Source organism: Pongo abelii, chromosome 18 (genome assembly GCF_028885655.2).
Source record: "Pongo abelii isolate AG06213 chromosome 18, NHGRI_mPonAbe1-v2.0_pri, whole genome shotgun sequence".
Classification (NCBI taxonomy): domain Eukaryota; kingdom Metazoa; phylum Chordata; class Mammalia; order Primates; family Hominidae; genus Pongo; species Pongo abelii.
The window spans coordinates 4,847,899-4,874,150 of NC_072003.2; the positions used below are offsets into that span (position 1 = coordinate 4,847,899).

At 55.1% G+C, this 26,252-nt stretch overlaps 1 protein-coding gene across 32 annotated transcripts in view; it reads left to right on the plus strand.

Moving 5' to 3' along the window:
- Nucleotides 1–26,252, plus strand: part of MGRN1 (mahogunin ring finger 1) — a 63,944-nt gene that overhangs the window by 18,184 nt on the left and 19,508 nt on the right. For 16 of the 32 annotated variants that reach the window (XM_024233515.3, XM_024233519.3, XM_024233517.3 and 13 more), the window contains exons 2-8: nucleotides 5,196–5,314; nucleotides 6,794–6,882; nucleotides 7,509–7,655; nucleotides 12,089–12,206; nucleotides 19,632–19,698; nucleotides 20,022–20,074; nucleotides 23,492–23,539. In XM_024233515.3, coding sequence (XP_024089283.1) covers nucleotides 5,196–5,314; nucleotides 6,794–6,882; nucleotides 7,509–7,655; nucleotides 12,089–12,206; nucleotides 19,632–19,698; nucleotides 20,022–20,074; nucleotides 23,492–23,539 — 641 coding nt within the window. The remainder of the gene's footprint in view (nucleotides 1–5,195; nucleotides 5,315–6,793; nucleotides 6,883–7,508; nucleotides 7,656–12,088; nucleotides 12,207–19,631; nucleotides 19,699–20,021; nucleotides 20,075–23,491; nucleotides 23,540–26,252) is intronic. The other 16 variants (XM_024233516.3, XM_063717555.1, XM_009250436.4 and 13 more) reach the window with 1 other exon arrangement.

Consider the following 26,252-nt stretch of genomic DNA (forward strand, 5'->3'; position numbering starts at 1 on the left):
AGCAAGATTTTTATGTAACAATAGAATCTAATTCCAAGTTACTTGCCAAAAATTGACATAAAAACCTAGTATAAAAATTAATGATTCATCACCTCACAACTTACATCCTTCCAGTTAAGTTTTATTGAGGTAAAATTTACTTACCATGGGGTCACCTTTTTAAAGTGTACAAGTCAGTGATTTTTGGTATATTCAGTCATGCAACCATTACCTTGATCTAATTCTAGAACACGGTCCCAGTTTTGTGATATTACAACCATTGCTTTAAAAAACTGTCTTCTTCCTTGTCTCTAATCTTTTAAAAATAATTTTTCTTGTTTTACAAATGATACATGTTAATTGTAGAAAACTTAATTTTAAAAAGATAAAGGAAAAAATTAATAATCACTTATTACCTATGCAGGTGTTTTAGTTTGTAGCATTTGTTTCTCTGAAGTTATTTATATGTATATATGCGTGTGCATATATATATAGAGAGAGAGAGAGTTGGCGGGAGTGGGGGGGGGTGGGGGGAGGGGGAGAGAGACAGGGTCTTGCTCTCTTGCCCAGGCTGGAGTGTAGTGTGGTGTGATCATGGCTTACTGCAGCCTCGAACTCTTGGACTCAAGCGATCTTCCTGCCTCAGTGAGTGTCCTGAGTAGCTAGGACTACAGGCATGCGCTGCCATGCCCATCTAATTTTTAAGAATTTTTTGTAGAGACAGGGTCTCCCTATGTTGCCCAGGCTGGTCTTGAACTCTGGGGCTTGAGCGATCCTCCTGCCTTGATCTTCCGAAGCACCCAGGCATGTACCACTGGCCCAGCTTAATTACTTTCTCTGAAGTTATTGAAGCTTAAAACTACATACTGTAAGATCTTAGAGCCTCCCACCTAGAACACCAGGCTGAGAAGTGCTATGGAGAAGAATAAGGCCGGAAAGGGGAGTGGGAAGGTTGGTTAGCAAGCTGGGGTGTGGGAGGCTTGGCAAGTTGTAAAAGGGGTGTCAGAAGAGGCCTCGTGGAGAGAGCAGCCTGAGGTGGAGCCGGAGTTCCAGGGAAGAGCTGGATGAGCTGAGGACTCCGGGGCCCCGAGGTGTGAGTGGGTCGGGGCTGGCGGAGTGGCCTTGTCTGGGGCCTTGGAGGCTACTGGGACCTGCCCCAGTGTGGCTGGGACGCCAGCAGGGTTTTGAGGGCAATGGGTCCAGAAACAACAGGCCTGGGGACCCAGGGGATGTGGGGAGACTGGTGAATGGGCACAGTCACAGGGCAGATGGTGCCAGAGGCTCTAACCAGGGCTGTGGCTGTAGAAATGAAATCTAATTGGGGGCTAGGAGAGAATGACAGTCACCTAGACCACGTCTCTGAAAGATTCCACATCTCTTTCTGGGTGACTCCTTCAGAATTTAGTGGCTTAGCACAGTCAGCACTTACTACCTCACGGTGTGGGTCAGGATTGGCAGTGGCTCAGTCGGGGGGCTCTGGCTCACTGTCACTCATGAGTCCTCACTCAGGCTGTGGCATGGTGGCTTACGCCTGTAATCCCAGCACTTTGGGAGGCAAAGGTGGGAGGATTGCTTGTGCCCAGAAGTTTGAGACCAGCCTGGGTAACATAGTGAGATCCCATGTCTGCAAAAATAAACAAAAATGAGCCAGGCATTATGCACACTGTGTTCCCAGCTACTCGGGAGGCTGAGGCAGGAGGATTGTTTGAGCTCAGGAGGTCCAAGGCTGCAGTGATCGTGCCCCTGCACTCCAACCTCGGTGACAGAGCAAGACCCTGTCTCAAAAAAAAAAGGAAAAGAAAAGCTGTGGGTGGGCTGTGGTCCTCTGAGGGCTTGCCTGGGCGTGGAGGGGCTGCCTCCCTGGCTCACAGGCCCGGCGTGCCGGTGCTGGGTTTAGTGGGAGGCCTCGGGTCCTCCCCTCGGGACCTCTCCATGGGGCTGCTTGAGTGTCCTCACAGCATGGTGGCAGCTTCCCCCAGAGCCTTAGAAGCCACACACCATCATTTTCATGCAGTGTCTGCGGTCATCGTTTGATGCGGTCACCTGGTCAGCCCTGTTCAGTGTGGGTGCAGTCTACCCAGAGACATGTCGGCCGGGAGGTGAGATGCGTTGGGGGCCCTTGTGGAGGCTGGCCACCTCACTCATCTTCTGCCTACAGAGAGGAAACTCAAGGGGCTTCTTGGACACAAAGTGGTTGTGCCTTGAAGGTGCCCTGGGAGGAGGTTGGAGCGGGAGGCTTCTGGACCAGGGACCTGTCTCCTGCCTGGGGCCATGGAGTGCCCAGTGCCTCGGCCTGGAAAGCCTCGCAGGGACAAGCCTGCTCCTGAGTCTCCCTCCAGACCAAGGCTGCCCGGCCTTCCGGACCCCATCTCACTACATCAGCGCTGGGGAGAGCCTGGAAGGGTGGGGGCTGGTCACCGCTAAGGGTGCCCCCGACAATGGGTCCTGGGCTGGTCAGCAGGGTCACCGGGCTTCCCACACCCTCTTGCTGTGCTGCTGTGGCCCTTGTCTGCCAGCGGCTAGTGCGGGGGTTTCCCAGCAGCCGAGTCCTTCATGTGGTTTTCATGAACATGGTGCACATCTTGGAGGAGCAGGCAGGTGGCTCTGGGCTGGGCCCTTTCTCAGCCCTGCTCCATGACTGGGGATTGAGGTTGGTCTGAGGCCAGCATCTGGAGACCACTGTGCCCTGACGCATGGTGTGCCTTGTGGCCCCTGGCCCCGCCCCGTAGGCTGTGTGGAAAATTCACCTTTAAAGATTTTGTGTATTAAGATGCACTGAAGCTTTCAATGTGGTGGGGCTATGTGCAAGGCCCAGGTAACTGGGGAAGGCATCCTGGGCTCACTGTAGTGCAGGTGTTCTTTCTTTCTTTTCATTTAAAACCACCACATGGGCTTTGCTCCACCCCTCACCTGCTCTGCACCAATCTCCCTGGCAGCCTCGTGGGCGTGTCCTTCCAGAACATTCTCTGTGTATTCACAGTTTGTGCTGTGCACATCTCAGTGTGTGCAGTGACCCCTCAGAAAAGGATCTTGCAATGTGTTAACTTGTTTTCTTTAACCTACAAATACTTCGTGACTCACTCCACGTCGGTATGTCTAGATCAGCTTGGTTCCAGCAGCTGCGTGGTGGGCCATAAAATCAGGGCGTCACATTTGCTGAAGTAGTTGCCACTTCATTCTTTTTTTCTGGTGGTCATCAGCTCTCAGTGGTCCCTGTTCTGCATGGTGGGTTAGGTGGGGCTGCAGCTCCCAACCACTGTTCCTGGCAGTCAGGAGCAGCCATGCTGGGCACCTGGCTCTGGGCCACCTCCCTTGGAAGGAGCACCCTGGACTCATTGTTGGGGCCCGGCTGGTCTTGGTGGCCGTGGCTGGGCCAACTGTAACTGGGGCCATGGTTCTCAGGAAGGACACAGACCATGCAGGGCCTGAAGGTCTCAGAATTCCCGCTGAGGGCCCCGGGAAGGGCCCACCTGGCCTCAGGTGGGAATTCTGAGAAGGAATAGGGATTCTGGGGCCCCCAGTGGGAATTCTGAGAATTCCCAGAAGTCCCTGCAATACGTGAGGTTGAGGACCATGTAGTCTGAGCATCCCTGAAATCCACAGGCTCCCGCAGCTACCTGGGTCCTCCTCTCAGGGACTCTTCCCGTGGTCACCTGGCCTCTCCCCTCGGAGACTCTGTGCCATGGTCACCTGGGTCCTCCTCTAAGGGGCTCTTCCTGTGGTTACCTGGGTCCTCAGGGGCTCTTCCCATGGTCACCTGGGTCCTCCTCTCAGGGGCTCTTCCCCATGGTCATCTGGGTCCTCCTCTCAGGGGCTGTGTGCCAGGAGAAACGGGGCTGAATCTGGGCGTCAGGTCAGGAATCCAGGAGAGAGGCCATGCTCTCAGTGTTCCTTGGCAGGGCTGTGAGCCCAGGTCTCTGAGGATGCTCAGCTGTCCATCCCCTCCTCATAGGAGAAGCACAGATCTCATGCCTAAGTGTGCCAGGGTCCTGATGGGCGCCACCTACAGCCTCCCGCCCTCACGCAGGAGTCAGACTGAATGAACTAGCCCAGATCCACAGAGACTTCTAAACCCGGCTTGGTGCTGCCATGGAAAGTACACAGGGCTCAGATTTGGGGGTGGGGTGACTTAGTCTGGGGTCAGGGAATGTGTAAGGATTTCTTGGGGTGGCTGTGACAAATGACCTCTAACTGTGCTTGAAACAGCAGAAATGTATTCTCTCACCATCACAGAGGCACACGTCAGAAACCGAGGTGTCAGCAGGGCCATGGTCCCCGAAGGCATTGGGGGAAGACTCTTCCTTACCTCTTCCCACTCCTGGGGCCCCAGGCACTCATTGTCATCCCTGGGCTTGTGGCCGCATCACTCCAGTCTTTGCTTCTGTCTTCCCTTGGCGTTCCCTGTGAGTCTGCGTCCAAACCTCCCTCTCCTTTCTTCTGTTAAGAACCAGTCACTGGATTTAGAGCCCCTCAATCCAGTATGACCTCATCTTAACTTGATCACATCTGCAAAGACCCTAGTTCCAAATAAGGTCACATGCACAGGTAGGGGGTGGGTGTGCGGTAGGACGCGAACTTGGCTTCATCGGAAACACAGCTCAGGCCACTACAGAAGAAAGTGGTGTTGGAGCTGGGAGCTGGCTGACGGGCTGGGAGCGGTGAGGAGCCGTCCAGGGAAGGGTGTTGAGGCTGGTAGTGTGGGGAGGCCAGGAGGCCACCTTGGAAGGCCCGAAGCCAGGTGGCCGAGGCAGAGGGTACGAGGGGCGCCCGCTGGCCTGTCTGCACCAGCTCCCCTGAGGTGGAGCCTTTCTCAGGGCTGAGCTTCTTGGCCGTCAGATGTTCCCACCAGGCTGTTCAGCCTCAGAGTCTATAACTGTGTTTCCAGGCTGGGCACCGTGGCTCATACCTGTAATCCCAGCACTTTGGGAGGCCGAGGCGGGCGGATCACTTGAGGCCAGGCGTTGGAGACCATCCTGGCCAACATGGTGAAACCTCGTCTCCACTAAGAATACAAAAATTAGCCGGGCATGGTGGCGGGCGCCTGTAATCCCAGCTACTCGGGAGGCTGAGGCAGAAGAATCGCTTGAACCCGGGGGGCGTAGCTTGCAGTGAGCCAAGATAGTGCCACTGCACTCCAGCCTGGGTGAAAGAGCGAGACTCTGTCTCAAAAAAAAAAACAAAAAACAATCTATAATCGTGTTTCCTTTTTTAAACAGGAAACTACTTTGCTTCGCACTTTTTCATGGGAGGAGAGAAATTCGACACCCCCCACCCTGAAGGTTACCTCTTTGGAGAGAACATGGATCTGAACTTCCTGGGCAGCCGCCCGGTCCAGGTGGGTCTGGACAGGGCTGTCTCATGGCGATGTGGGGGTGGGAGGCCCGTGTCCCCAGCAGTCTGCATCCCAGCCATGAGGGCAAGCAGGCACCAAATCGCCCCTAAACGGGGCAGAGCTCCTGGCAGGATTCCAGTTGAGCTTGGGTGTGGGCAAGTGCCCTGGAATGGGTTGTGTCTTGGTGCTGCCCCCTAGAGGCCAGGGGCAGGTCACTGAGAAACAGCAGCCATACTGAATGGGTGTGTCTGGGCTGCAACGGCTGTAGAACATTGTGGATTTGATTCCAGCCTTCTTAGATGACTTTCTTTACAAGGCAAAAATAGTATTTACAGACCGGGCATTGTGGTGCACGCCTGTAATCCCAGCACTTGGGGAGGCTGAGGCGGGCAGATCACCTGAGGCCAGGAGTTTGAGATGAGCCCGGCCAAAATGGTGAAACCACGTCTCTACTTAAAAAAACAAAGAAAATTAGCCGGGTTTGGTGGCACTTGCCTGTAATCCCAGCTACTCGGGAGGCTGAGGCAGGAGAATCACTTGAATCTGAGAGGCGGAGGTGGCAGTGAGCCGAGATTGCACCACTGCACTCCAGCCTGGGCAGCAAAGGGAGACTCTCAAAAAAAAAAAAAAAAAAAAAAAAAGAATATTTACTTTCCCTGCAACAGTGGGCAAGAGACATGGTCCAAAGGAGAGATGCAGACAGCTGGCTAACATCTTCCCCTCGTTGCCAGAGGAGGGCACATTCGAGTACTGTCATAGTACTTGAGTACTGTGAGCTGTCCGTTGGTTCAGCACACATTTGGCACCTGCTGCATGCCTAGCGCTCTTCCAGGGCCTGCGGTGAAAGCAGACTCTGCCTCTGCTACCTAGTGGGGGTGTAGACAACTGATAGGGGACAAATGAGTAGAAGAGAGAAAGGGCAGAAAGCGAGGCTTCACTGGACAGGCTGTGGCTGAACCAAGCCATGATAGGTGGGAAGGAGGCCCCTCCAGGAGAAGCAAGAAGGCAGGGGGCCTGGGAACAGAGGAAGAGGTGAGAGGGTGCAGGCCTTGGGGGACAGGAGGCCGGAGGAGCCAGTAAACTTTGGGGGCCCTGGGGCGGGTTGCTGAGCTGTGCTCATGGAAGCTTTGAGGATGGAAAGGGTGGGGCCCGAGGAAGGGGCTGAGGTTGCTCGGGGCAGTGAGGGATGTGGGAAGCCTGGGAGAGCAGGTTGGGGATGGGCAGCCCCAGCGTGCAGGAATCCGGCGTTGAGGCTGCCTGGCCGGATTTGCTCAGGGTGGTTTGGTCCTGACTGTTGCATGTGCTGGCTGCGTGGCCTGCAGCTTCTACCTGTAAATGAGGACAGCGCACCCAGCACAGCCCCTCATACGAGGCGAGAGCCCAGGGATACCCGCTGGGGCTGTGGCCGCTGCACCCTGACCCGTTTTCTGTTGTTGGCCGCTCCAGAGGGAGTCACCTGGGGCCCTGTGGTTTTTCTCCTAGTTTCCCTACGTCACTCCTGCCCCCCATGAACCCGTGAAGACACTGCGGAGCCTGGTGAACATCCGCAAAGACTCCCTGCGGCTGGTGAGGTAACCTTCGCCCTGCTCTTGGGGACCCTGTGGCTCTGTGGGGCGCAGCCTGGGGTGGAGGTTCTGGCTTGATGCTTGAGGAAAAGGGCAGGCGGGAGGGGCCCCAGTTTCTGCGCCCTCCCGTGTGGAATCAGGCTGCCCTGGGCTCAGCGAGGGAAAGGGCATGTGGAACAAGAGCCTTTTAGCCAGGGCTTCTCAGCTGTGCTGCACAGGGACCCTGGACAGTGTCTGGAGGCAGCCAGGTGGGGTGCCTGGCATCTCAGTTGGGTGGCAGGGGTGCTGCAGACTTCCTGCCACGCACAGGACGGCCCCCCCCACTGACAGGAATGACCCAGCACCAGATTTCAGTAGGTTCGGAAACTGCTTAAACCGACTAGAATTGAGGCATCTGGGGCTGTCTCTGACCCAAAAGCATGTACCCCATCTTCTGTGGGTAGGAAGAAGGAGAGGCAAGCCCTGGACCACTGGGCTTTCATGTCCAAATAGGAAACAGCCCCTATGTCTACTGGAGAAGCCGGCTGTGTCCACATAGCCACCTCCACCGCCCCTCAGCCTGGCAGGGGAGGAGGCAGCCTTCGTGGATGTGGCCGCTGACCCGCTGCCTCTCTCTCTGCTGCATGGGGTAGGTACAAAGACGACGCCGACAGCCCCACCGAGGACGGCGACAAGCCCCGGGTGCTCTACAGCCTGGAGTTCACCTTCGACGCCGATGCCCGCGTGGCCATCACCATCTACTGCCAGGCATCGGAGGAGTTCCTGAACGGCAGGGCAGTGTGAGTTCCGCGGGCGGCTGGCACCGGCCTGGCTGGGGGCCCTGGACTCCTTGGGGGGGGGCTTCTGTCTACCTTACTAACCAGAGGGAGAAAACCAAACCGTGCTCTTTCACCATACTTCCAGGACTTTACCACGATGTGAGGGGCTTCTCTCACCCCAGGGACTCCCCACTTCTCTGCGGGAACCAGCTGGGGTCCTGTGGCTCGTTTCAGTTCCGACGCTGCCTGGAGTTCGCGCAGCCCCTGCACTTTGAGGGCCCAGTCCCACAAGACTGCCCCACTTCAGATGCCGCTCATAAGCCCCCGCTGTCACCTGAACTTCTCACCAACCAGCCATAAATCAGGCTCCCACAGCTCCCTCCTTGGGCTTGATGAGTTGCTAGTGTGGCTCACAGAACCCAGGGAAACACTTGGCTGGTGTTGGTTGATTGTAAAGGATTCAGATGAAGAGGTTCACAGGGCGAGGTGTGGGGGAAGGGGTGGGGCGCACCACCTTCCTCGTATTCAGCAACCCAGAAGCTGTCCTGAAAACCCCATATTTCAGGGCCTTTTCTGGAGGCTTCATCACATAGGCAGGATTGATGATTAACTGTCTCCAGCCCCTGTCCCCTCCCTGGAGGATGAGGCTGGGCTGAAATTCAGTTCCAGGTGTTTTTTTGTTTTTTGTTTTTTTGAGACGGAGCCTCACACTGCTGCCCAGGCTGGAGTGCAGTGGCGCAATCTCGGCTCACTGCAACCTCCGCCTCCCGGGTTTAAGCAATTCTCCTGCCTCAACCTCCTGAGTAGCTGGGACTACAGGCACGCGCCACCACGCTTGGCTAATTTTTGTATTTTTAGTAGAGATGGGGGTTTCGCCATGTTGGCCAGGATGGTCTCAATCTCTTGACCCCATGATCTGTCCATCTCAGCCTCCGAAAGTCGTTTTTGTTTGTTTTTGAGACAGAGTTTCGCTATTGTTGCCCAGGCTGGAGTACAATGGTGTGATCTTGGCTCACCGCAACCTCCGCCTCCTGGGTTCAAGTGCTTCTCCTGCCTCAGCCTCCCGAGTAGCTGGGATTACAGGCACGTGCTACTATGCCTGGCTAATTTTGTATTTTTAGTAGAGACGGGGTTTCTCCATGTTGGTCAGGTTGGTCTCCAACTCTCGACCTCAGGTGATCCACCTGCCTCGGCCTTCCAGAGTGCTGAGATTACAGCCGTGAGCCCCCACACCTGGCCCACCTGGCCCAGATTTTTGTTTGTTTTTCCTCAGGAGCTCTTAGACAACACTTCCAAGTCTCTAATCATGGCTTGGTCTTTCTGGCAGCTACCCCCCCTCCAGGAGCCAAGAGTCACCTCACTGGTACATAAGACACTCCTACCACCCGGGAAATTCCAAGGGTTTGGAGTTCTGTGTTGGGAGTAAAGGTCAGGGAACAAATGTTAGAACAAAAGAGGCTCCTAGCACCCCTGTCGCTCTGGAAATGACAAGGGTTTTAGAGGATTCTGTATCGGCAACTGGGGCCGGGATCAAATATTTATTTTTTATTGTGTCATAATTACATATTTGCACTTTCAGAGGTTTTATTTGAGATAAGAGTCCTTCTGGCCCTGAAAGTTTGAAAACTGCAACTTCAGCAGGAGCTGGCAGGACCGCCTCCAGGCTACAAGGGCACATCTGCCCCAAGTGGCTTTAGAGACAGGCAGGAGCATGCCCCCCGCCTTCCTGCACTGGAGCACACCGCTCAGTGGTCAGCTTTGCATCTGGGGATAGGGTGTGGTTGAGAGCCTAGGCTTTGAATGCTGTCCCCGCTGAGTGGCTTGGGGCACGTGACTGCTTGTGCGTCTGTGTCCTCAGCTGGAAATGTGGGTGGGTGGTGTGAGGAGGAGACCATGTGTCCTGTGCACAGCCCCTCGTGTGACAGGTGCTCATGAAAGGAGCCTGAGTGCTCGAGTGGAGGGGCCGGTGGAGACGACTTATGTAGAGGTTCTTAGGGACCTGCCACCAGGTGAGGCCGCCCTTGGGCTCTGGCCCTAGGCTTCCCGGCAGCCAGGGCTCCTCCTGTGGAGCAGCACTTTGGGGAGGAACAGGTCCCTTTTTCTAGACTTTGTTCTTTAAGGCTCTACCTTGCCCCAGCACTTGATTATATTTCTTTAATGACACTAGTAATGCATGCCTGTGTGCTATGACAGGCGTGGAATTCTTGGGTGTAGGAGCGTTTGGAGTGACCAGGGCAGGCCTCTCTGTCCCCTCCTTGCACCCCACTGCTTGGGGTTGAGTGTGTGACACCCATGGGGCCTGGTGTCCTCCTCGGGCCTGGCTGACATGGTGGAGGAGCTGGGTTCTGGGGCCTGGTGCCCTCCTCGGGCCTGGCCGACATGGTGGAGGAGCTGGGCTCTGGGGAGGTGTCCAGGGGCTGCCACAGAGAGGGTGCGGGCCGAGGTCACAGGCCAGTGTGAGTAAGTGGTCTGTCCCCTGTCCCCCAGTGCTCCAGCTGTCAGGGGCTGGGTGACCATCTCGGGTGCAGTTGAAGAGAGGGTCCCGCTGCTACCAGAAAGGCTAGAGAGAGCAGAGAGGGTGTGCTACCAGCCCTGGCTGCTGTCACCCTGTCCTAGACCCCTGGGGGCTAGTGATGAGAGAAATGCCACAATCCCCCCCCCCCCAGGACCTGGCACAAGGCCAGCTTCCCCTCCCAGCAGGGATCACAGAGCAGGGACAGCTCCAGTGCCACTGTCCCCCTCTCTCAGGACGTGGTGCAAGGCCAGCTTCCCCTCCCAGCAGGGATCACAGAGAAGGAACAGCTCCAATGCCACTGTCCCCCTCTCTCAGGACGTGGTGCAAGGCCAGCTTCCCCTCCCAGTGGGGATCACAGAGAAGGAGCGGCTCCAGTGCCACTGTCCCCCTCTCTCAGGACCTGGTACGAGGCCTGCTTCCCCTCCCAGCAGGGATCACAGAGCAGGAGCAGCTCCAGGACCTGGAGGCTGTGCCCAGGTACCCGGACACCATCCAGCCTGCCAGTGCTCCATCCATTTGAGCTACAGGGCAAGCCACCCTCCCTGCCTCCTGACAAGGAAACTGAGGCTTAGACAGAGGGGTGTGTCCAGGCCTCGACATCTCACAGGAGAAAGCTGGGGTCCGCCTGAGGGTGGCGTCTTAACTGTGCCTTCTACTGAGGCTGAGCCCGGGCCTCCCCTGTAGTGCCTCCAACCATGCTGGGCTCTGGCGGCCATGGCAGGCCTCTTCTGCCTTTGTGTGTACAGTGGTGGCCCCCCCACGCCCCACCCCACTTCTGGGCTTGGTGTGCCTTTGTCCAGGAGAGCCTGTGGAGCCCTGGCCACAGACAAGCAGGGCGGTGGGGTGGAGGGAGGGGCTGTGGATTGTGAATTGGGTTCCTGCATTGAGTTTTATCAGAAATGAAACTGCTTGAGGCACCTGTCTTAGGGAGGCACTCATGCCTGTGGCTAAGACATGCAGAAGGGTGGTCCTTGAAGCAGTGTTGGGAAAAGTGAGATGTTGGTGACCATCTGCTGGTGTCCGCCAGGGGCCCTGACTGAATCAGTAAAACCACAGCGGGACCTGTGTGGTGGTTCACAGGACAGCCCCTGATGTGTGCGGACGCATGAAAGAGCAGTGTTGATGCCTACCCCGTCTGAACATTGAGGAAGAGAGACCTGTGCTGCATGTGGGCACCATTGTGCCTCCGCCCTCAGGGAGTGATCTGTGGGTCCCTGCTGGGGCAGACAGCAGGCCTCTGGGAGCAGGCGTGAGGGTTGGGGAAGGTGCATTTTGCACTGTGTATAGTTAAGTACTGTCTTCATTTAAAAAGTAAACAAACTCAAGCTGGGTGCAGTGACTCACGCCTGTAATCCCAGCACTTTGGGAGGCTGAGGCAGGTGGATCAGTTGAGGTCAGGAGTTCGAGACCAGCCTGGCCAACATGGTGAAACCCCGTCTGTACTAAAAAAATTAGCCTAGCATGGTGGCGCACACCTGTAACCCCAGCTACTCGGGAAGCTGAGGGAGGAGGATCACTTGAACTCGGAAGGCAGAGGTTGCAGTGAGCTGAGATCACAACGCTGCATTCCAGCCCGGGCGACAGAGCGAGACTCTTATCTCAAAAAAAAAAAAAAAAAAAAGTAAACCAACTTAGCACCGCGTGGAAAGGAAAAGCACAGCTACATTGCGGAGGCAGCAAAAGGATTGGGCAGGTGTGGGCTCTGGGAGAATCGTAGCCAGGCCTCACTTGGGCAGAGCTGCATGGTGAGCAGAGAGGCCGTGGAAGGCCCTGGAAGGGTGAGGGCCACGTGGCCATGTAGGCTGTTTGCTGTTCCCCATGAGAGAGGGTCCCCAAAAGACACGTGTCTGCAGCCCTGCCAGCTGTCAGAGTGGGAGGGATGGGTACAGAGGGCCCTCTTCCTGCCGCAGCCTCACTACTTACTCCTGGCTCCCTGCAGATACAGCCCCAAGAGCCCCTCGCTACAGTCCGAGACCGTCCACTACAAGAGAGGGGTGAGCCAGCAGTTCTCTCTGCCCTCCTTCAAGATCGACTTCTCGGAATGGAAGGATGACGAGGTAATCCTGGCTGGGCTCCTCCTTGCCCTTTGCTCCTCCCGAATTCTCTCCCCTTGGGGGTGGGGCCAGCACAGTGCGGCCTGTGTGTTTGGCTTCCTCCGGGGTTCATAAGTCCCGGGAACGGCCGCCCCAGTCTGTGTGCTCAGGTGGACGTGCGGATGGGCGGGAGCAAGGCCTGGCCACGTGCTGGTAGGGCCAGGGGACCAGAGGCCGACCAGGCAGCTGCACTCGGAGGCTCGGACACTTGGGTTTGGAGAGGTGTGAAGAATGGGGTTCCCTCCGCCAGGCTGCAGCAATGCAGGCAGGGTCTGTCTGTTCACACCAGGTGGTATTCCTTCAAGCTTTTCAACCTTACTTTTGTTTAAAATCTTCGTGCAGACATCCTTTTTTTTTTTTTTTTTTTTTTGAGACGGAGTCTCGCTCTGTCGCGCAGGCTGAAGTGCAGTGGTGCGATCTCGGATCACTACAACCTCTGCCTCCCAGGTTCACGCCATTCTGCCTCAGCCTGCCAAGTAGCTGGGACTACAGGCGCCCGCCACCACACCAGGCTAATTTTTTTGTATTTTTAGTAGAGACGGGGTTTCACCGTGTTCGCCAGGATGGTCTCAATCTCCTGACCTCGTGATCCGCCTGCCTCAGCCTCCCAAAGTGTTGGGATTACAGGCGTGAGCCACCGCGCCCGGCCATTGCTGCAGACCTCTTTTTAACCAGGCCTTTTGTAGGCTGCGGCTTGAGTGGCTGCTTTGCTAGTTTCCTCTCCTAGGCCCCTCTCCAGCTTTCAGTGAAAGCTGTGTCCTCCCTCCTTCCCCCGTTGCCTTGTTTTCCAGCGTCCGTCTGGTCTGCGGCTTGCAAAGACCCTGGTCCGGGGGGTTCCTGTGTAACAGTACAGACCTTGTGTGGCCGGGCACGGTGGCTCACGCCTGTAATCCCAGCACTTTGGGAGGCCAAGGCAGGTGGATCACGAGGTCAGGAGATTGAGACCATCCTGGCGAACACGGTGAAACCCCGTCTCTACTAAAAATACAAAAAAATTAGCCGGGCGTGGTGGCGGGCGCCTGTAGTCCCAGCTCCTCAGGAGGCTGAGGCAGAATGGTGTGAACCCGGGAGGCAGAGGTTGTAGTGATCCGAGATCGCACCACTGCACTGCAGCCTGGGCGACAGAGCGAGACTGTGTCCCAGAAAAAAGAAAAAAAACGATATAGACCTTGTGGGTCCCAGGTCTGGGGCCAGGAGGAGACATTGACCACATGCCCTGCTAGCAGGCCTCGTGAGCTGACTTACGCTGGGGCCAGTCCTGTGGCTCTCTTCCTGACCTGTAGCCAGTCTCTGTAAAAAGCCTCCCTTGTCCTTCCATTAAAAATAAAACAAGCCAGGTGTGGTGGCTCTCGCCTGTAATCACAGCACTTTGGGAGGCTGAGGTGGAAGAATCATTTGAGGCCAGGAGTCTGAGACCAGCCTGAGTAAAACCTTGTCTCTATGAAAAATACAAAAATTAGCTGGGTGTGGTGGTATCTGCCTGTAGTCCCAGCTACTGAGGAGGCTGAGGTGGGAAGATCGCCTGAGCCTGGGAGATCGAAGCTGCAGTGAGCCATGATGGTGCCACCGCACTTCAGCCTGGGTGACAGAGCGAGACCCTGTCTCAAAAGTAAAAGTACCTGGGAGTAGGGGACCACCAGGTTGTCTAAGGAGGGGTGAACTGGTCCAGGTTGGAAACTGAACAGATCAAAATTCCCATGCGGATCAGTAGTGGGATTGTACCTTGGCATAGCTACTGCACTCCAGCCTGAGCAACATGGCGAGACTCCATTTCTTAGGAAGGTAAAAAAAAAAAAAAAAAAAAAAGTAAAAGTAAAATAAACGTCTCCCCAGACTCCCTCGGGTGGGTGGAGTCTCTGTCCTCTCCCGGCATCACTGGCATGGACTCCGCACCCTGCTCTCATGTGTGACTGTGGGTGCTATGCGGCGTGTGTGCTGAGTTCTGGGGAGTGGGAGTTTGGGGGGTGTCTGTGCTCCCTGTTTTTTTCTTGTTCCCTGGGGTCCCTCCCCAGCCCCTCTGGGGAGCCCCAGTCTCCATGCCCTGTGAACCATGGGTTTGCAGGTGAGGTGGCTGGGGGAGGGGAGGGGAGTGGTCATTGTGGCCAGCTTCCTGAGGGGTACGGTGTTCAGGGCCCAGAGAGAGTTGGAATCACGATGCCCCTAGTTGTCCTTACCTCTGTCCCGGACTTGGCACTGGACTCGCCAGGGGGCCTTTGGTAAGGGTTTGCTGAGGAAGCTGAAGGAGCGCCCGTGTGCAGCATAGCCCTGGCTCGTCCGTGGATGGCCACGCTGAGTCGGCACACGTTGGGGGCAGCTGCTCCTGCGGGGCCTTCAAGGTGCTATCCTTGTCAGGACTTTTGTGGATGCAAGTGACAGAAAAACACTCGGTCTGGTTTAAGAAAAGAAGACCAGAGACGTACTGGTGTAGATTCAGAGAAGGCTGGGTGGCCTGAGGTTTCTTCCAGGGCCTGTGTCATCAGGGTGGGGATCTCTGTGGCTTAGCTTCCCATCTCTCTCCGCTGGCCCTGCTCTCAGCGAGTGACCTGCAGGCCAGCGCGTGGCCATCCGGCTGGGTCCGGAGGTGCTTGGAGGCTGTGTGGCTTCTCTTTGTGGCCCCACTTGGGGCGGGGGCCTCCCGTCCTGCAGCCAGGCCGCAGAGACCTCTAGTAGGAGGGAGACGCTTCCCTGAAGAGAACCTGAGGGGCTCAGATGCTGGGCCAGGCATGGCTTAGCATCAAGAGCGCAGCTGCAAGGACAGGCCACAGGGGTGCCCAGCGTGGCTGCACTGCCCTTGCCCAGGAGCAGAGAGGACATGTGTGGAGGGGCTGGGGGCCCACTTTGGTTCTGCCGCTTTCTCTGTCTAGAGCGTTAGGCCAGTCGTGCAGCTCTGTGAGCCTGGGTTTGCCCCTCTGTAGACTGGGGCTGGAAGCAGTCCCTCACAGGGTGGCCACGAGGGGTCCGTGATCAGCATGCAAAGGGCTTTACCCAGGGCCGCCCACTGTAAACCCGTCTACCAGCCGGGGAGTGGGAGAGAAGGCTATAGCCACCATCATGCACGCCTCCCCAGACCGTTGGTCTCCTCAGAGCACAAAGCGGCCCACGCCGGTGCTGAGGTGCTGGCTGCGTGGATGCATTCCAGGCCTGGGCAGAAGCCCAGGGGTGGGCAGGGGCGCGGGGGTGGATGCGCTCCACAGAGCTCTGCCTCCCCCATCTGGCTCCATCACCTAAAGGAGTGGCTGCCGGTGCGTGAACTCCCCATTTCCGGGCTTAATGACAGCCCTTGTGGCAGCAGTGTGGGAGCGTTGCCAGGCAACCCTGGGACGATGGCTCCTATGCAGACTCAGTGGAGTGGGCAGGAAACAGGCTCACGAGGGGCCTACAGTCCCAGCATGATCAGCCCCTGACAGGCCCCCCAGACCAGGGAAGGGAGTGTCCCTCCCTCTGGGAAGCCCAGGTGTCTGTGGTATCCCTCAGACGGCTGGGAGCTGGAGGCCTGGCTGGGTCTCAGTGGGTGTGAACATGTGCCCCACCTCCCTGAAGCTTTTTTTTTTTCCCCCCCTTTTTTTGAGACAAGGGCTTACTCTGTCTCCCAGGCTGGAGTGTAGTGGCACAATCACAGCTTGCTGCAGCCTCGAACTCCTGGGTTAAGCGATCCTCTCACCTCAACTTTCACAGTAGCTGGGACTACAGGTGCCACAACTACTGGCTGATTTTTTTTTTTTTTTTTTTTTGTAGCGACAGAGTTTCCCTATGTTGCCTAGGCTGGGACTACAGGTCCCAGTGGCTGGGACTACAGGTGCCACAACTACTGGCTGATTTTTTTTTTTTTTTTGTAGCGACAGAGTTTCACTATGTTGCCTAGGCTGGTCTCAAACTCCCGGGCTCCAGCAATCCTCGTACCTCGGCCTCCCAGAGTGTTGGGATTATAGACATGAGCCACCACGTCAGGCCCACCAGTCTGCAGCTTTCTGATGTGGGTGGACGTTTTCACAAAGCTCTGGCCCAGGATTGGCCTCCTTGGCCACCTTTTGCACCCTTTTCTCCTTCTGTACTCTCCAGCCCTCTCCCGGAGGAGGCTGGGTGGGCTCCCGTTGCCTGGACACACAGGGCTTCAGGGTGCTGGTGTTGACTGTGTGTTCTGCCAGCCATAGCAGTTGGAGCTTTGTGTTAGGCATGGCTTCCGTTCCATTTTGCCAAATGGGGAAACTGAGGTTCAGGTGGGGTTCTGTTTGTAGTGAATGGATGAGGAGCTAGACTCGACGCCGGCAGCCCTGACTCTGGCCCTGGGTCAGTGCCCTGCCAGCTCCTGGCTCCACCCTTCCTCACTAACAGAGACCACGGCACGTCTCAGCCTTCACAGCATAGCCCCCAGCGTCAGTGTCTCTGTCCACCTCTGTCCATGTGTGCGTTGGTGTCCATCCCATGGGACTTGTGCCTGGAACCCCTGACCCTTCCTCTTGAGATGTGGGGCCTAGGCCCATGTGGCCTTGGTCTCCAGGCTTGTGGTTTGTTCAGCTGATGGCTGCCTGCCCAGGGCTTCTTGTGTGGATGGGTTACGTGTGCCATTCATTCTGATCAGAATGGAACTCTTAGCTCCAGATGGGAGGAAGCTGCGGTAGCCGTGTGCCAGGTGCCTGTGGGTATGGAGTCCCTGCTGGGCGGGGACATGCCTGGGAGCGCCTGGGTGCTGCCAGCCTTTGCCCTGTGTCCATGTCCACGTAGCCTCCCTGGTTCGCAGTCGGGCACTTTCTTGACACTGATATTTTTCCCCGTCCCCTTTTTCTGACTGCTCTCTGTGGTCCGCTGTAACTCCTTTCTTTTCGTCTGTATTTTTGGTAGGAAATGCGCTGTGTTGACAAATCTTAGGAAGAAACATTTCCCTCTATTCCTTAAATAATAGTAATATTTGGCTGGACGCAATGGCTGACACCTGTAATCCCAGCATTTTCAGAGGCTGAGTCAGGCGGATCACTGGTGGTCAGGAGTTCGAGACCAGCTTGGCCAACATGGTGAAACCCCGTCTCTACTAAAAATACAAAAATTTAGCTGGGCGTGGTGGCGGACGCCTATAATCCCAGTTACTCGGGAGGCTGAGGCAGAATTGCTTGAACCCAGGAGGTGGAGGTTGCAGTGAGCCGACATCCTGCCACTGCACTCCAGCCTGGGTAACAGAGCAAGACTGTGTCTCAAAAAAAAAAAAAAAAGAAAAAAAAGATCATAATAGTAATACTCACAACAACCATAGCAGCCATCACAGGCGGTGTCTCTGTGCTGGGTCTGTCGAGAGGACTTCATTTGCACTTTATCCTTGAAACCCATGCAGTAGCACGGTAATGACCCCATTTTACAGGGAAAGAAGCCGAGGCTCAGAGGGAGGAGGGCCTGAGATGAAAGCCACCCTGGCCACTGGGGTGGGGTTGTGGGCCCCTGCCCTGCTTCCACTGCCCACTTCACGGAGGGACAGCAGGGGAGAGGAGACATCCTGTGTGTCTGTTGGTTCTGAGCATTGCCGTTCGGGGCGGGTGCTTGGCTGCGGGCTCAGGGTTCCCATGTGCTGGGCCAGGAGCGGTCCCACCTGGACATCTGTGGGGGTGGTTGCTGCAGACATGGAGGGGCTTGTCCCTTCCTCATGGGTCTTAGTCAGTGAGGCCTGTGGTCGGGCTCGGGAGGCAGGAGGCTCTCCCCTGACCCAACTGCCCTTGCCTGGGCTGGGCCTGCCAGGCCTTTCCTCTTTGATGTTTCATCCATATTTTGTTTTTGTTTTTGAGACAGAGTCTCACTCTGTCGCCCAGGCTGGAGTGCAGTGGTGTGATCTCGGCTCACAGCAACCTCTGCCTCCCGATTTCAAGTGATTCTCCTACCTCAGCCTCCTGAGTAGCTGGGATTACAGGCATGCATCACCATGCCTGGCTGAGTTTTGTATTTGTAGTAGAGACGGGGTTTCACCATATTGGTCAGGCTGGTCTCAAACTCCTGACCTCAGGTGATCCGCCACCTGGGCCTCCCAAAGTGCTGGGATTACAGGTGTGAGCCACGGCACCCGGCCTTGTTTTTTTTTTTTTTTTTTTTTTTTTTAAAACACCTTTATTGTGTTATAATTACCATCTCCTGCATCTCACTCGTGTTAAGCGAATGATTCACTGGCTTTTAGAATGCTCACAGTGGCACAGCCAGCATCTGTTCTTTCAGTCAATCTTTATTGAGAAATAAATGATTATTTTTCTTCCCAGAATAAACAGATGCATGTGTCCATTGCTGTTCTGTGCCACACACCGAGGATGTCATGGTGACTGGAGAGGCAGGGTCCCTGCCCTCTATGGAGGGAGTCAGGGAGCCCGATGGTGGCTGGTGGCTTTCCTGGTTGCCAGGGTATGAGCGATAGAAGCCCAGGGGCCAAGTGCTTCCTGAGGCCCAGAGAAGGACGTGGCCTGCAGAGAGCAGGGCGAGACCCGCAGAGCAGTGCTGGGGAGCAGGGGTCCGAGAGGATGGTACTGTGCTGGGCTGACTGCTGGGGCCCTGGGGGCCGTGGGGAAGAGGGTGGCCTTCAGCCTGTGCACAGCAGGGGGTGGGATGAACGCAAGAGGAAGCTTCTCTTTGGACTCAAGCCAGCCTCATGGTCTCCCTTGCTTGCCTTTTGTGTTTGCTGGGGCCAAGTCAGGTGCCTTCTTCAGAAAGTTACAGGGAGTTGCCCAGTGACCAGCACATCCCCTCGGAGGCACGCACCCAGGAGAACCGAAAACGCGGTTCAGGCAGACACGCACTGGCGTCCAGTGCAGCGCTGCTCACCGTAGCCAGGACACAGGCCCAGCCTGGTGTCCGTCACAAAGGAACGCGAGCACACTGTGTGGATATCCACACAGTGCCTGTTATTTGGCCAGAAAAAGGAAAGCAGCACCGATGCGTGCTGCACCGTGGGTGAACTTTGGAAACATACCTAGACACAGAAGGTCACCTGTTGTGCAGTTCCATGTAAATGACAGGTCCGAAAATGGCAAATCCCTGGAGACAGGAAGCACATGGTGGCTGCCGGGGGCTGGAGGAGGGGACAGGGAGTGTGTGGGTGCTGATGGCTAAGCGTGGGGTTTCCATTTGGGGTGATGAAAAGTTCTGGAAATGGATGGTGGCGGTTGCATGACATTATAGATGTACTTTACTCAATGCTGTTGAAACGTAGTTAAAATGGCAGATTTTATGTTGTATCTGTTGTAACACAAATAAAAAAGGTGCCAAGCCTGGCATCCGCCTTCCCTGCCATCTCGAGGCGCGTCCTCTGACCTCTGCTGCTGCCTCCTGCTCCTGCCTGCTCTCTCCAGCTCATCTGTTGACCGACTCCCAGCTTCCAGGCTTGGCTGTGTGGGTCCTGACCATTCTTGCCAACTCTCTCCTCAGCTGAACTTTGACCTGGACCGGGGCGTGTTTCCAGTGGTCATCCAGGCTGTGGTGGACGAAGGAGATGGTGAGTGCGTCCTCTTCCGTCCTCCTGGGTGTGCAGGCCGTGCAGGGAGGAAGCACGTCCTGAGGGAGGAGTGCTTGCAGCAGTGATGAAGCAGGCCAGGCATAGGGCCTTGGGCTTCCCACAGGGCAGGATGTGGGCAGCTTGGAGTCCCGGGTGGGTGAGGAGGTGGAAAGTGCAGGAGGGCAGGTCCCAGAACAGGCTCTGGACTCTATGGACTCTGTGCAGGCTGAGCCCTCGGTGCTGCAGGCCTGCCGGGGTCGGGGAGGTGAGATGCCTGGGTGGGGCAGGCCCCGACTCTGACTACTGTGCGCCTCTCTCCCCAGCAGTGGTGGAAGTGACCGGCCATGCCCACGTGCTCTTGGCCGCCTTTGAAAAGGTAAGTGCCATCTGGCCATCACTTTCCTGGGGACCTGGGAGCAGGGCAGGGGGTGGCCTTTTGAGACGAGAAGCCTGAGCAGGGGATGGGGCTTGGTGGGGTAGCTGTGTGTCAAGGGCCCGGGGCAGGTTGGGGCGTGTCTGTGGCTTCCTGCTTTCCAGCATTCTGGTCCCAAGGCCGAGCGCCGCTGTCAGGAGGCTTAGCATTTGCTTTTTTTTTTTTTTTTCTTTTCTGAGACAGGGGCTCACTCTGTCACCCAGGCTGGAGTTCAGTGGCGTGATCTCGGCTCACTGCAACCTCTGCCTCCTGGGTTCAAGCGATTCTCCCACCTCAACCTCCCGAGTACCTGGGAGTACAGGTGTGCACGACCACGCCTGGCTAATTTTTGTATGTTTAGTAGAAACAGGGTTTTACCATGTTGGCCAGACTGGTCTTTAACTCCTGACCTCAAGTGATCCACCTGCTACAGCCTGCCAGAGTGTTGGGATTACAGGCGTGAGCCACGTGCCCAGCCTTTTTTTTTTTTCTGAGGCGGAGTCTCACCCTGTCATCCAGGCTGGAGTGCAGTGGTGGGATCTGTGCTCACTGCAACCTCTGCCTCCCAGGTTCAAGCGATTCTCCTGCCTCAGCCTCCAAGTACCTGGGATTACAGGCCCATGCCACCATGCCCGCCCAATTTTTTTTTTTTTTTTTTGAGACAGAGTCTCGCTCTTTTGCCCAGGCTGGAGTGCAGTGGCATGATCTCGGCTCACTGCAACCTCTGCCTCCCAGGTTCATGCCATTCTCCTGCCTCAGTCTCCCAAGCAGCTGGGACTACAGGTGCCCACTATCACGCCCAGCTAATTTTTTGTATTTTCAGTAGAGACAGGGTTTCACTGTGCTAGCCAGGATGGTCTCGATCTCCTGACCTCGTGATCCACCCGCCTTGGCCTTCCAAAGTGCTGAGATTACAGGTGTGAGCCACTGCTCCTGGCCTTTTTTTTTTTTTCCTTTTTTGAGACGATGGAGTCTCGCTCTTCTTACCCAGGCTTGGAGTACAATGGCACAATCTCGGCTCACTGCAACTTCCACCTCTTGGGTTGAAGAGATTCTCCTGCCTCAGCCTCCCGAGTAGTTGGAATTACAGGTGTCTACTACCACACCTGGCTAATTTTTTGTGTTTTTAGTAGAGATGGCGTTTCACCACATTGACCAGGGTGGTGTTGAACTCCTGAGCTCTGGTGATCCACCCGCCTCGCCCTCCCAGAGTGCTTGGATTACAGGTGTGAACCACCGCACCTGGCCATCTCTTTTTTTTAAACAGGGTCTCGTTCTGTTGCCCAGGCTAGAGGGCTGTGGTGTGATCTCAGCTCGCTGCAGCCTTGACCTCCTGGGCTTAAGAGATCCACCCACTTCAGCCTCCTGAGTAGCTGGGACTATGGGCATGCACCACCACGTCTGGCTAATTTAAAAAAATTTTTTTGTAGCGAAGAGGTCTCGCTATGTTGCCCAGGCTGGTCTCAAACTCCTGGCCTCAAGTGATCCTCCCACCTTGGCCTTCCAAAGTGCTGGGATTATAAGCGTGAGCCACCGTACCTGGCCAAGAGGCTTTTCAAAGGGTACTTGGAGTGTGTTGAGGGAGAATGTTCTAGACTGAGGCCAGCCCTGTAGAATTCTGTAGAGCCTGCTGACACAGGGGCTGGGGCTCCCACAAGGAGGGCTCCCTGTGGTAGACTGACTTCGCCCTGGGGTGCGCAGAGATCAGCAATGTTGTTACCTCCTCGGGCTGTAGCTTTTTCCCACCAGGCTCAATGTCCTTGGGTGTCACCTGGCACACGTCACAGACGCCCAGTCCTGCTGCTCTTTCCCCCACCTGGCTGCGGCACCCGGACCCTGTGGGCTGCGCAGGCCCTGCTCCCTGCAGGAGGCTTTTCCTGACGCCACTCAGGACAAACATCTGTTGTTCCCACTTGATGTTCACGAGGGTAGCACTGTCCTCTTGGGTGTCGTGGCATCCCCAGAGCTGAGTTTGATGCCTGGCACGGAGTAGACACTCGGAACACTGGCAGGATGGATGAGGGGCTGCTGCCCACCTGGCATGGGTTTCTGCTGAGAACTTGGCGGAGGTGGTGGGACGCACCCTTGTTTGATATTGTCTTCGTGCCTTGGTGGACCCGCCCCCAGTGTGCACTGACATTCATCAGCACCCTGCCGTTGCAGGTCTGCGTGGCACCATGCTGCGGCCCAGGAGTCGGGGGCGGAAAGGATCCCGTGAGACAAGGCCCAGCCTGCCTGCTGCGGGCTTCACGCTGCCTCTGGGTCCTGCCTAGCCCAGGCTCTCCACTCACCTCCAGCCCCATGTGTGGCCGCAGCCCCTGAGAGCTCTAAGTGCAGAGTCCAGCTCTTCCCTGTGATCTGGGTCTTTCTAGAGCACCCCAGGGTCGGGGGTTCTGTGAGCTGGGTAGAGGACCCTGTCGTCTGTGTGTTCTGTGGCGAGGCTGGGTCTGTTCTCTCCCGGGTCCAGGACCACAGACTGTGGTGACGCAAGGGCTCTGGGCAGAGGGTAGCCTTCTGCCTTTTTAGTACTGGACTCCCCAGCTGCTCTCCCCAGCCCGGCCTCGTCAGAAGCCACGGTGACTATTGACACATCTGCGCCCTCTGGCAGAGGCAGATGGGCCATCTCTGGCAAAATGGTCTATTCTGTGCTTGAAGTACAAAACCCAGTGGGAAACTGCTTTATTTTTGGAGTCCAACATTGTGGAAATTTCTGTTAGAACTCGCCAGCCTCACTGGAAAATTCTGAGTGCTGATGGTGGTTGACTGAGAAGGGATAATGAGTGTTGTTGCCAGGTCTCGGATCTCAAGCCGTAATTAACCTTGTTGAACTCTGAGCGGCGGTGTGTTTCCCTGGATACCGTCGGGTGTGCTTGTTCTATTTTGTTCCTGCGTTTTTAGAGCTCTGCAGTTCCCTGTGTGTGCACCACTGTGCGTGCTCCCGCTCTGTCTTTCTAACTCAGCCGGGCCCTGGGAGAGCAGGAACCTGTTTTGTCTGTCTTGATTTTTGCTGCCAGGTGCTACTTCTCGGTGTGCAGGAGGCCCTTGTCCATCATCTGAACTTGGCTGATCGGCCTTCAGCTTGAGTGTGCTTGAGACCAACCAAGGAGAGTTGGGTTCTGTGGGTCAGCAGAGGGTCCCGGGGCTGTATGTTTAGGAGGCCTCAGATAGTTTCACAGCCAGGCCTGGGGGCCATGTTTTGAGAAATCTTGGCTCTTTAGTTTTCAAGTGGCCCCATCCTTTTTTTTTTTTTTTTTTTTCTTTTCTTTTTCCAGCTGTGGGCATGGATTGGCTGGGGCAGGGTGGCCAACCCAGGCGGCCACGCAGGGGTGCTCAGAGGCGCCACTTTGACCGCCTTAACCTCTTTGTCTTTCTCCCCTGCAGCACATGGACGGCAGCTTCTCTGTGAAGCCTTTAAAGCAGAAGCAAATTGTAAGTCATCAGAGGAAATACGACCTGTTTGAATTAAAACACACACATATAATCACTCACATGCACTCATACACAGACATATACTCACACTCATACACACGCACATATATAATCACTCACGCACACTCATACACACGCACATATACTCACACTCATACACACGCACATATACTCACACTCATACGCACATATACTCACACTTGTACACACGCACATATACTCACACTCATACATAGACACATGCACTTGCACATATAGACACTCATACATACCATCACACACTCACATTCACATAGACACACACACACACAGACACACGCATAAACACACTCATACACATAAACACTCATACACTTGCAGACTCATACATAGACACATACACACATACACTCACAATCATAGACACATTCAGATGCACACATGGTCACACACAGACACTCACACTCAGTCACACACATACATAGACACACACTCATACACATACACTCACACTCAGACACGTATACATAGACACATACTCATACACACACACATTCACACACATACATAGACATTGATACACACACACACACGTATACATAGACACACACTCATACACATACCCACACATATACTCACACACACTCGCATGTATACTCATACACGTATACATACATTCACTCACACACATACATACACACTGACAGTCACTTGCACACATACATAGACGCACTCATACAATCACGCACATATACAAAGACACACGCATACACTCACATAGACACACACTCATACACATGTACAGACACACATGTACTCACACACACTCATATATAAATAGACACTCATGCACACTCTTCAGTAGTCTTCATGCACTGGTCTTCCTAGGCCACCCTTGCTGCTGCCTTTGAAATAACTGTGCAGGGGCTGGGCGCAGTGGCTAATGCCTGTAATCCCAGCACTTCGGGAGGCCGAGGTGGGCAGATCACCTGAGCCCAGGAGTTTGATATCAGCTTGGCCAACATGGTGAGACCCCATCTCTACTAAAAATAAAAAAATTAACTGGGTACAATAACACATGCCTGTAATCTCAGCTACTCAGGAGGATGAGGTAGGAGAATCGCTTGAACCCAGGAGGTGGAGGTTGCAGTGAGCTGAGATCATGCCACTGCACTCCAGCCTGGGTGACAGAGTAAGACTCTGTCAAAAAAAAAAAAAAAAAAAAAAAGCTGTGCAAGAGCCTGTTGACTTCCCTGTAGAGCTCTAAGCTCTGGGACGATGGGTCCCTGTCTTGGGTATGCATATGTGTTTTGCGTGCCCGCCGTGTACAGGGACTCTTGCAGGCCTTGAGTTCTGTCCAGTTTGAGCCATTGTGTCTGGAACATAGTGTTAAGTAAATATTTGCTGAATGAATGGGTGGATGGAAAAGGAAGGAACGAGACCAGAAACAAAGTCTGCAGCTCCTTCTCCTCTTCCTTATAAATTGTCCAATATGTCAGTAGTGGACAGAGACTTAGCTTGACTTCATCAATACTTGAAGGATTAAATAGCCTAGAATCAACGGAGCTATAGAGCAGTACATCTGTTCTCTGGGGTCAGCAATCCTGGGATGCTGCACTGGGAAGTGTTATTCCTGGTGGCCTCACATGTAGGCACCGAGAATTTAGCGGATGGGGTGCCCTAAACAGCGGTATTAGATCTTGCTAATGAGATGTCCTAGGCTGCGGCTAACAGTTACTCCGTGTGCACTGTTGGGGCGCATAAGACCTGTTTCAAGCCACCACTTGGGAATGATTTTTGTTAGTTTTTAATTTTTTTTATATTTAATTTAATTTAAATTTAAATTTTATTTTATTGAGACAAGACAGAGTCTCGCTCTGTCACCCAGGCTGGAATGCAGTGACGCGATCTCAGGTCACTTCAACCTCCGTCTCCCAAGTTCACGTGATTTCTTGTGCCTCAGCCTCTCGAGTAGCTGGGACTACAGATGTGCGCCACCACAGTTGGTTAATTTGTTTTGTTTTGTTTTGTATTTTTGAGATGGAGTCTCACTCTGTCACCGAGGCTGGAGTGCAGTGGCATGATCCCAGCTTACTGTAGCCTCCACCTCCTGGGTTCAAGCGATTCTTCTGCCTCAGCATCCACAGTAGCTGGGACTACAGGCACGCGCCACCATACCTGGCTAATTTTTGTGTTTTTTGTAGAGATGAGGTTTTGCCATGTTGACCAAGCTGGTCTCAAACTCCTGGCCTCAAGTGATCCACCAGCCTCGGCCTCCTACTAAAGTGCTGGGATTATAGGTGTAAGCCACTGCACCCGGCCATCTGTTAGCTTTTTAGAAGAGAGGTGGTCCAGGCGCAGTGGTTCATGCCTATGATCCCAGCACTATGGGAGGTGGAGGCAGGAGGATTGCTTGAGCTTGGGGATTCGAGACCAGCCTGGGCAATGTAGCAAGACCCTGTCTCTATTTAAAATGTAAATCACAATAAACAAAAGAGAGATGGAGCAAACTCTAGCAGGTCCAGGTCCCTGCAGGTACCAGGGGAACAGGAGACCCCGGTGATGGGCAGGGCCTTGTGTTGAGATAGCTGACCAGCAGGCCCCGGGCTCCCTGGAGTGGTGCTCCTGGCCCATGGTCTCTGGGAAACCCAGCAGCACAAACCGCTTTGTAATGTGGTCAGCGCGAGGCTTTTGGGTTGCGAGTGGGTGGCAGGACAGAATCAGCTTGGAGACA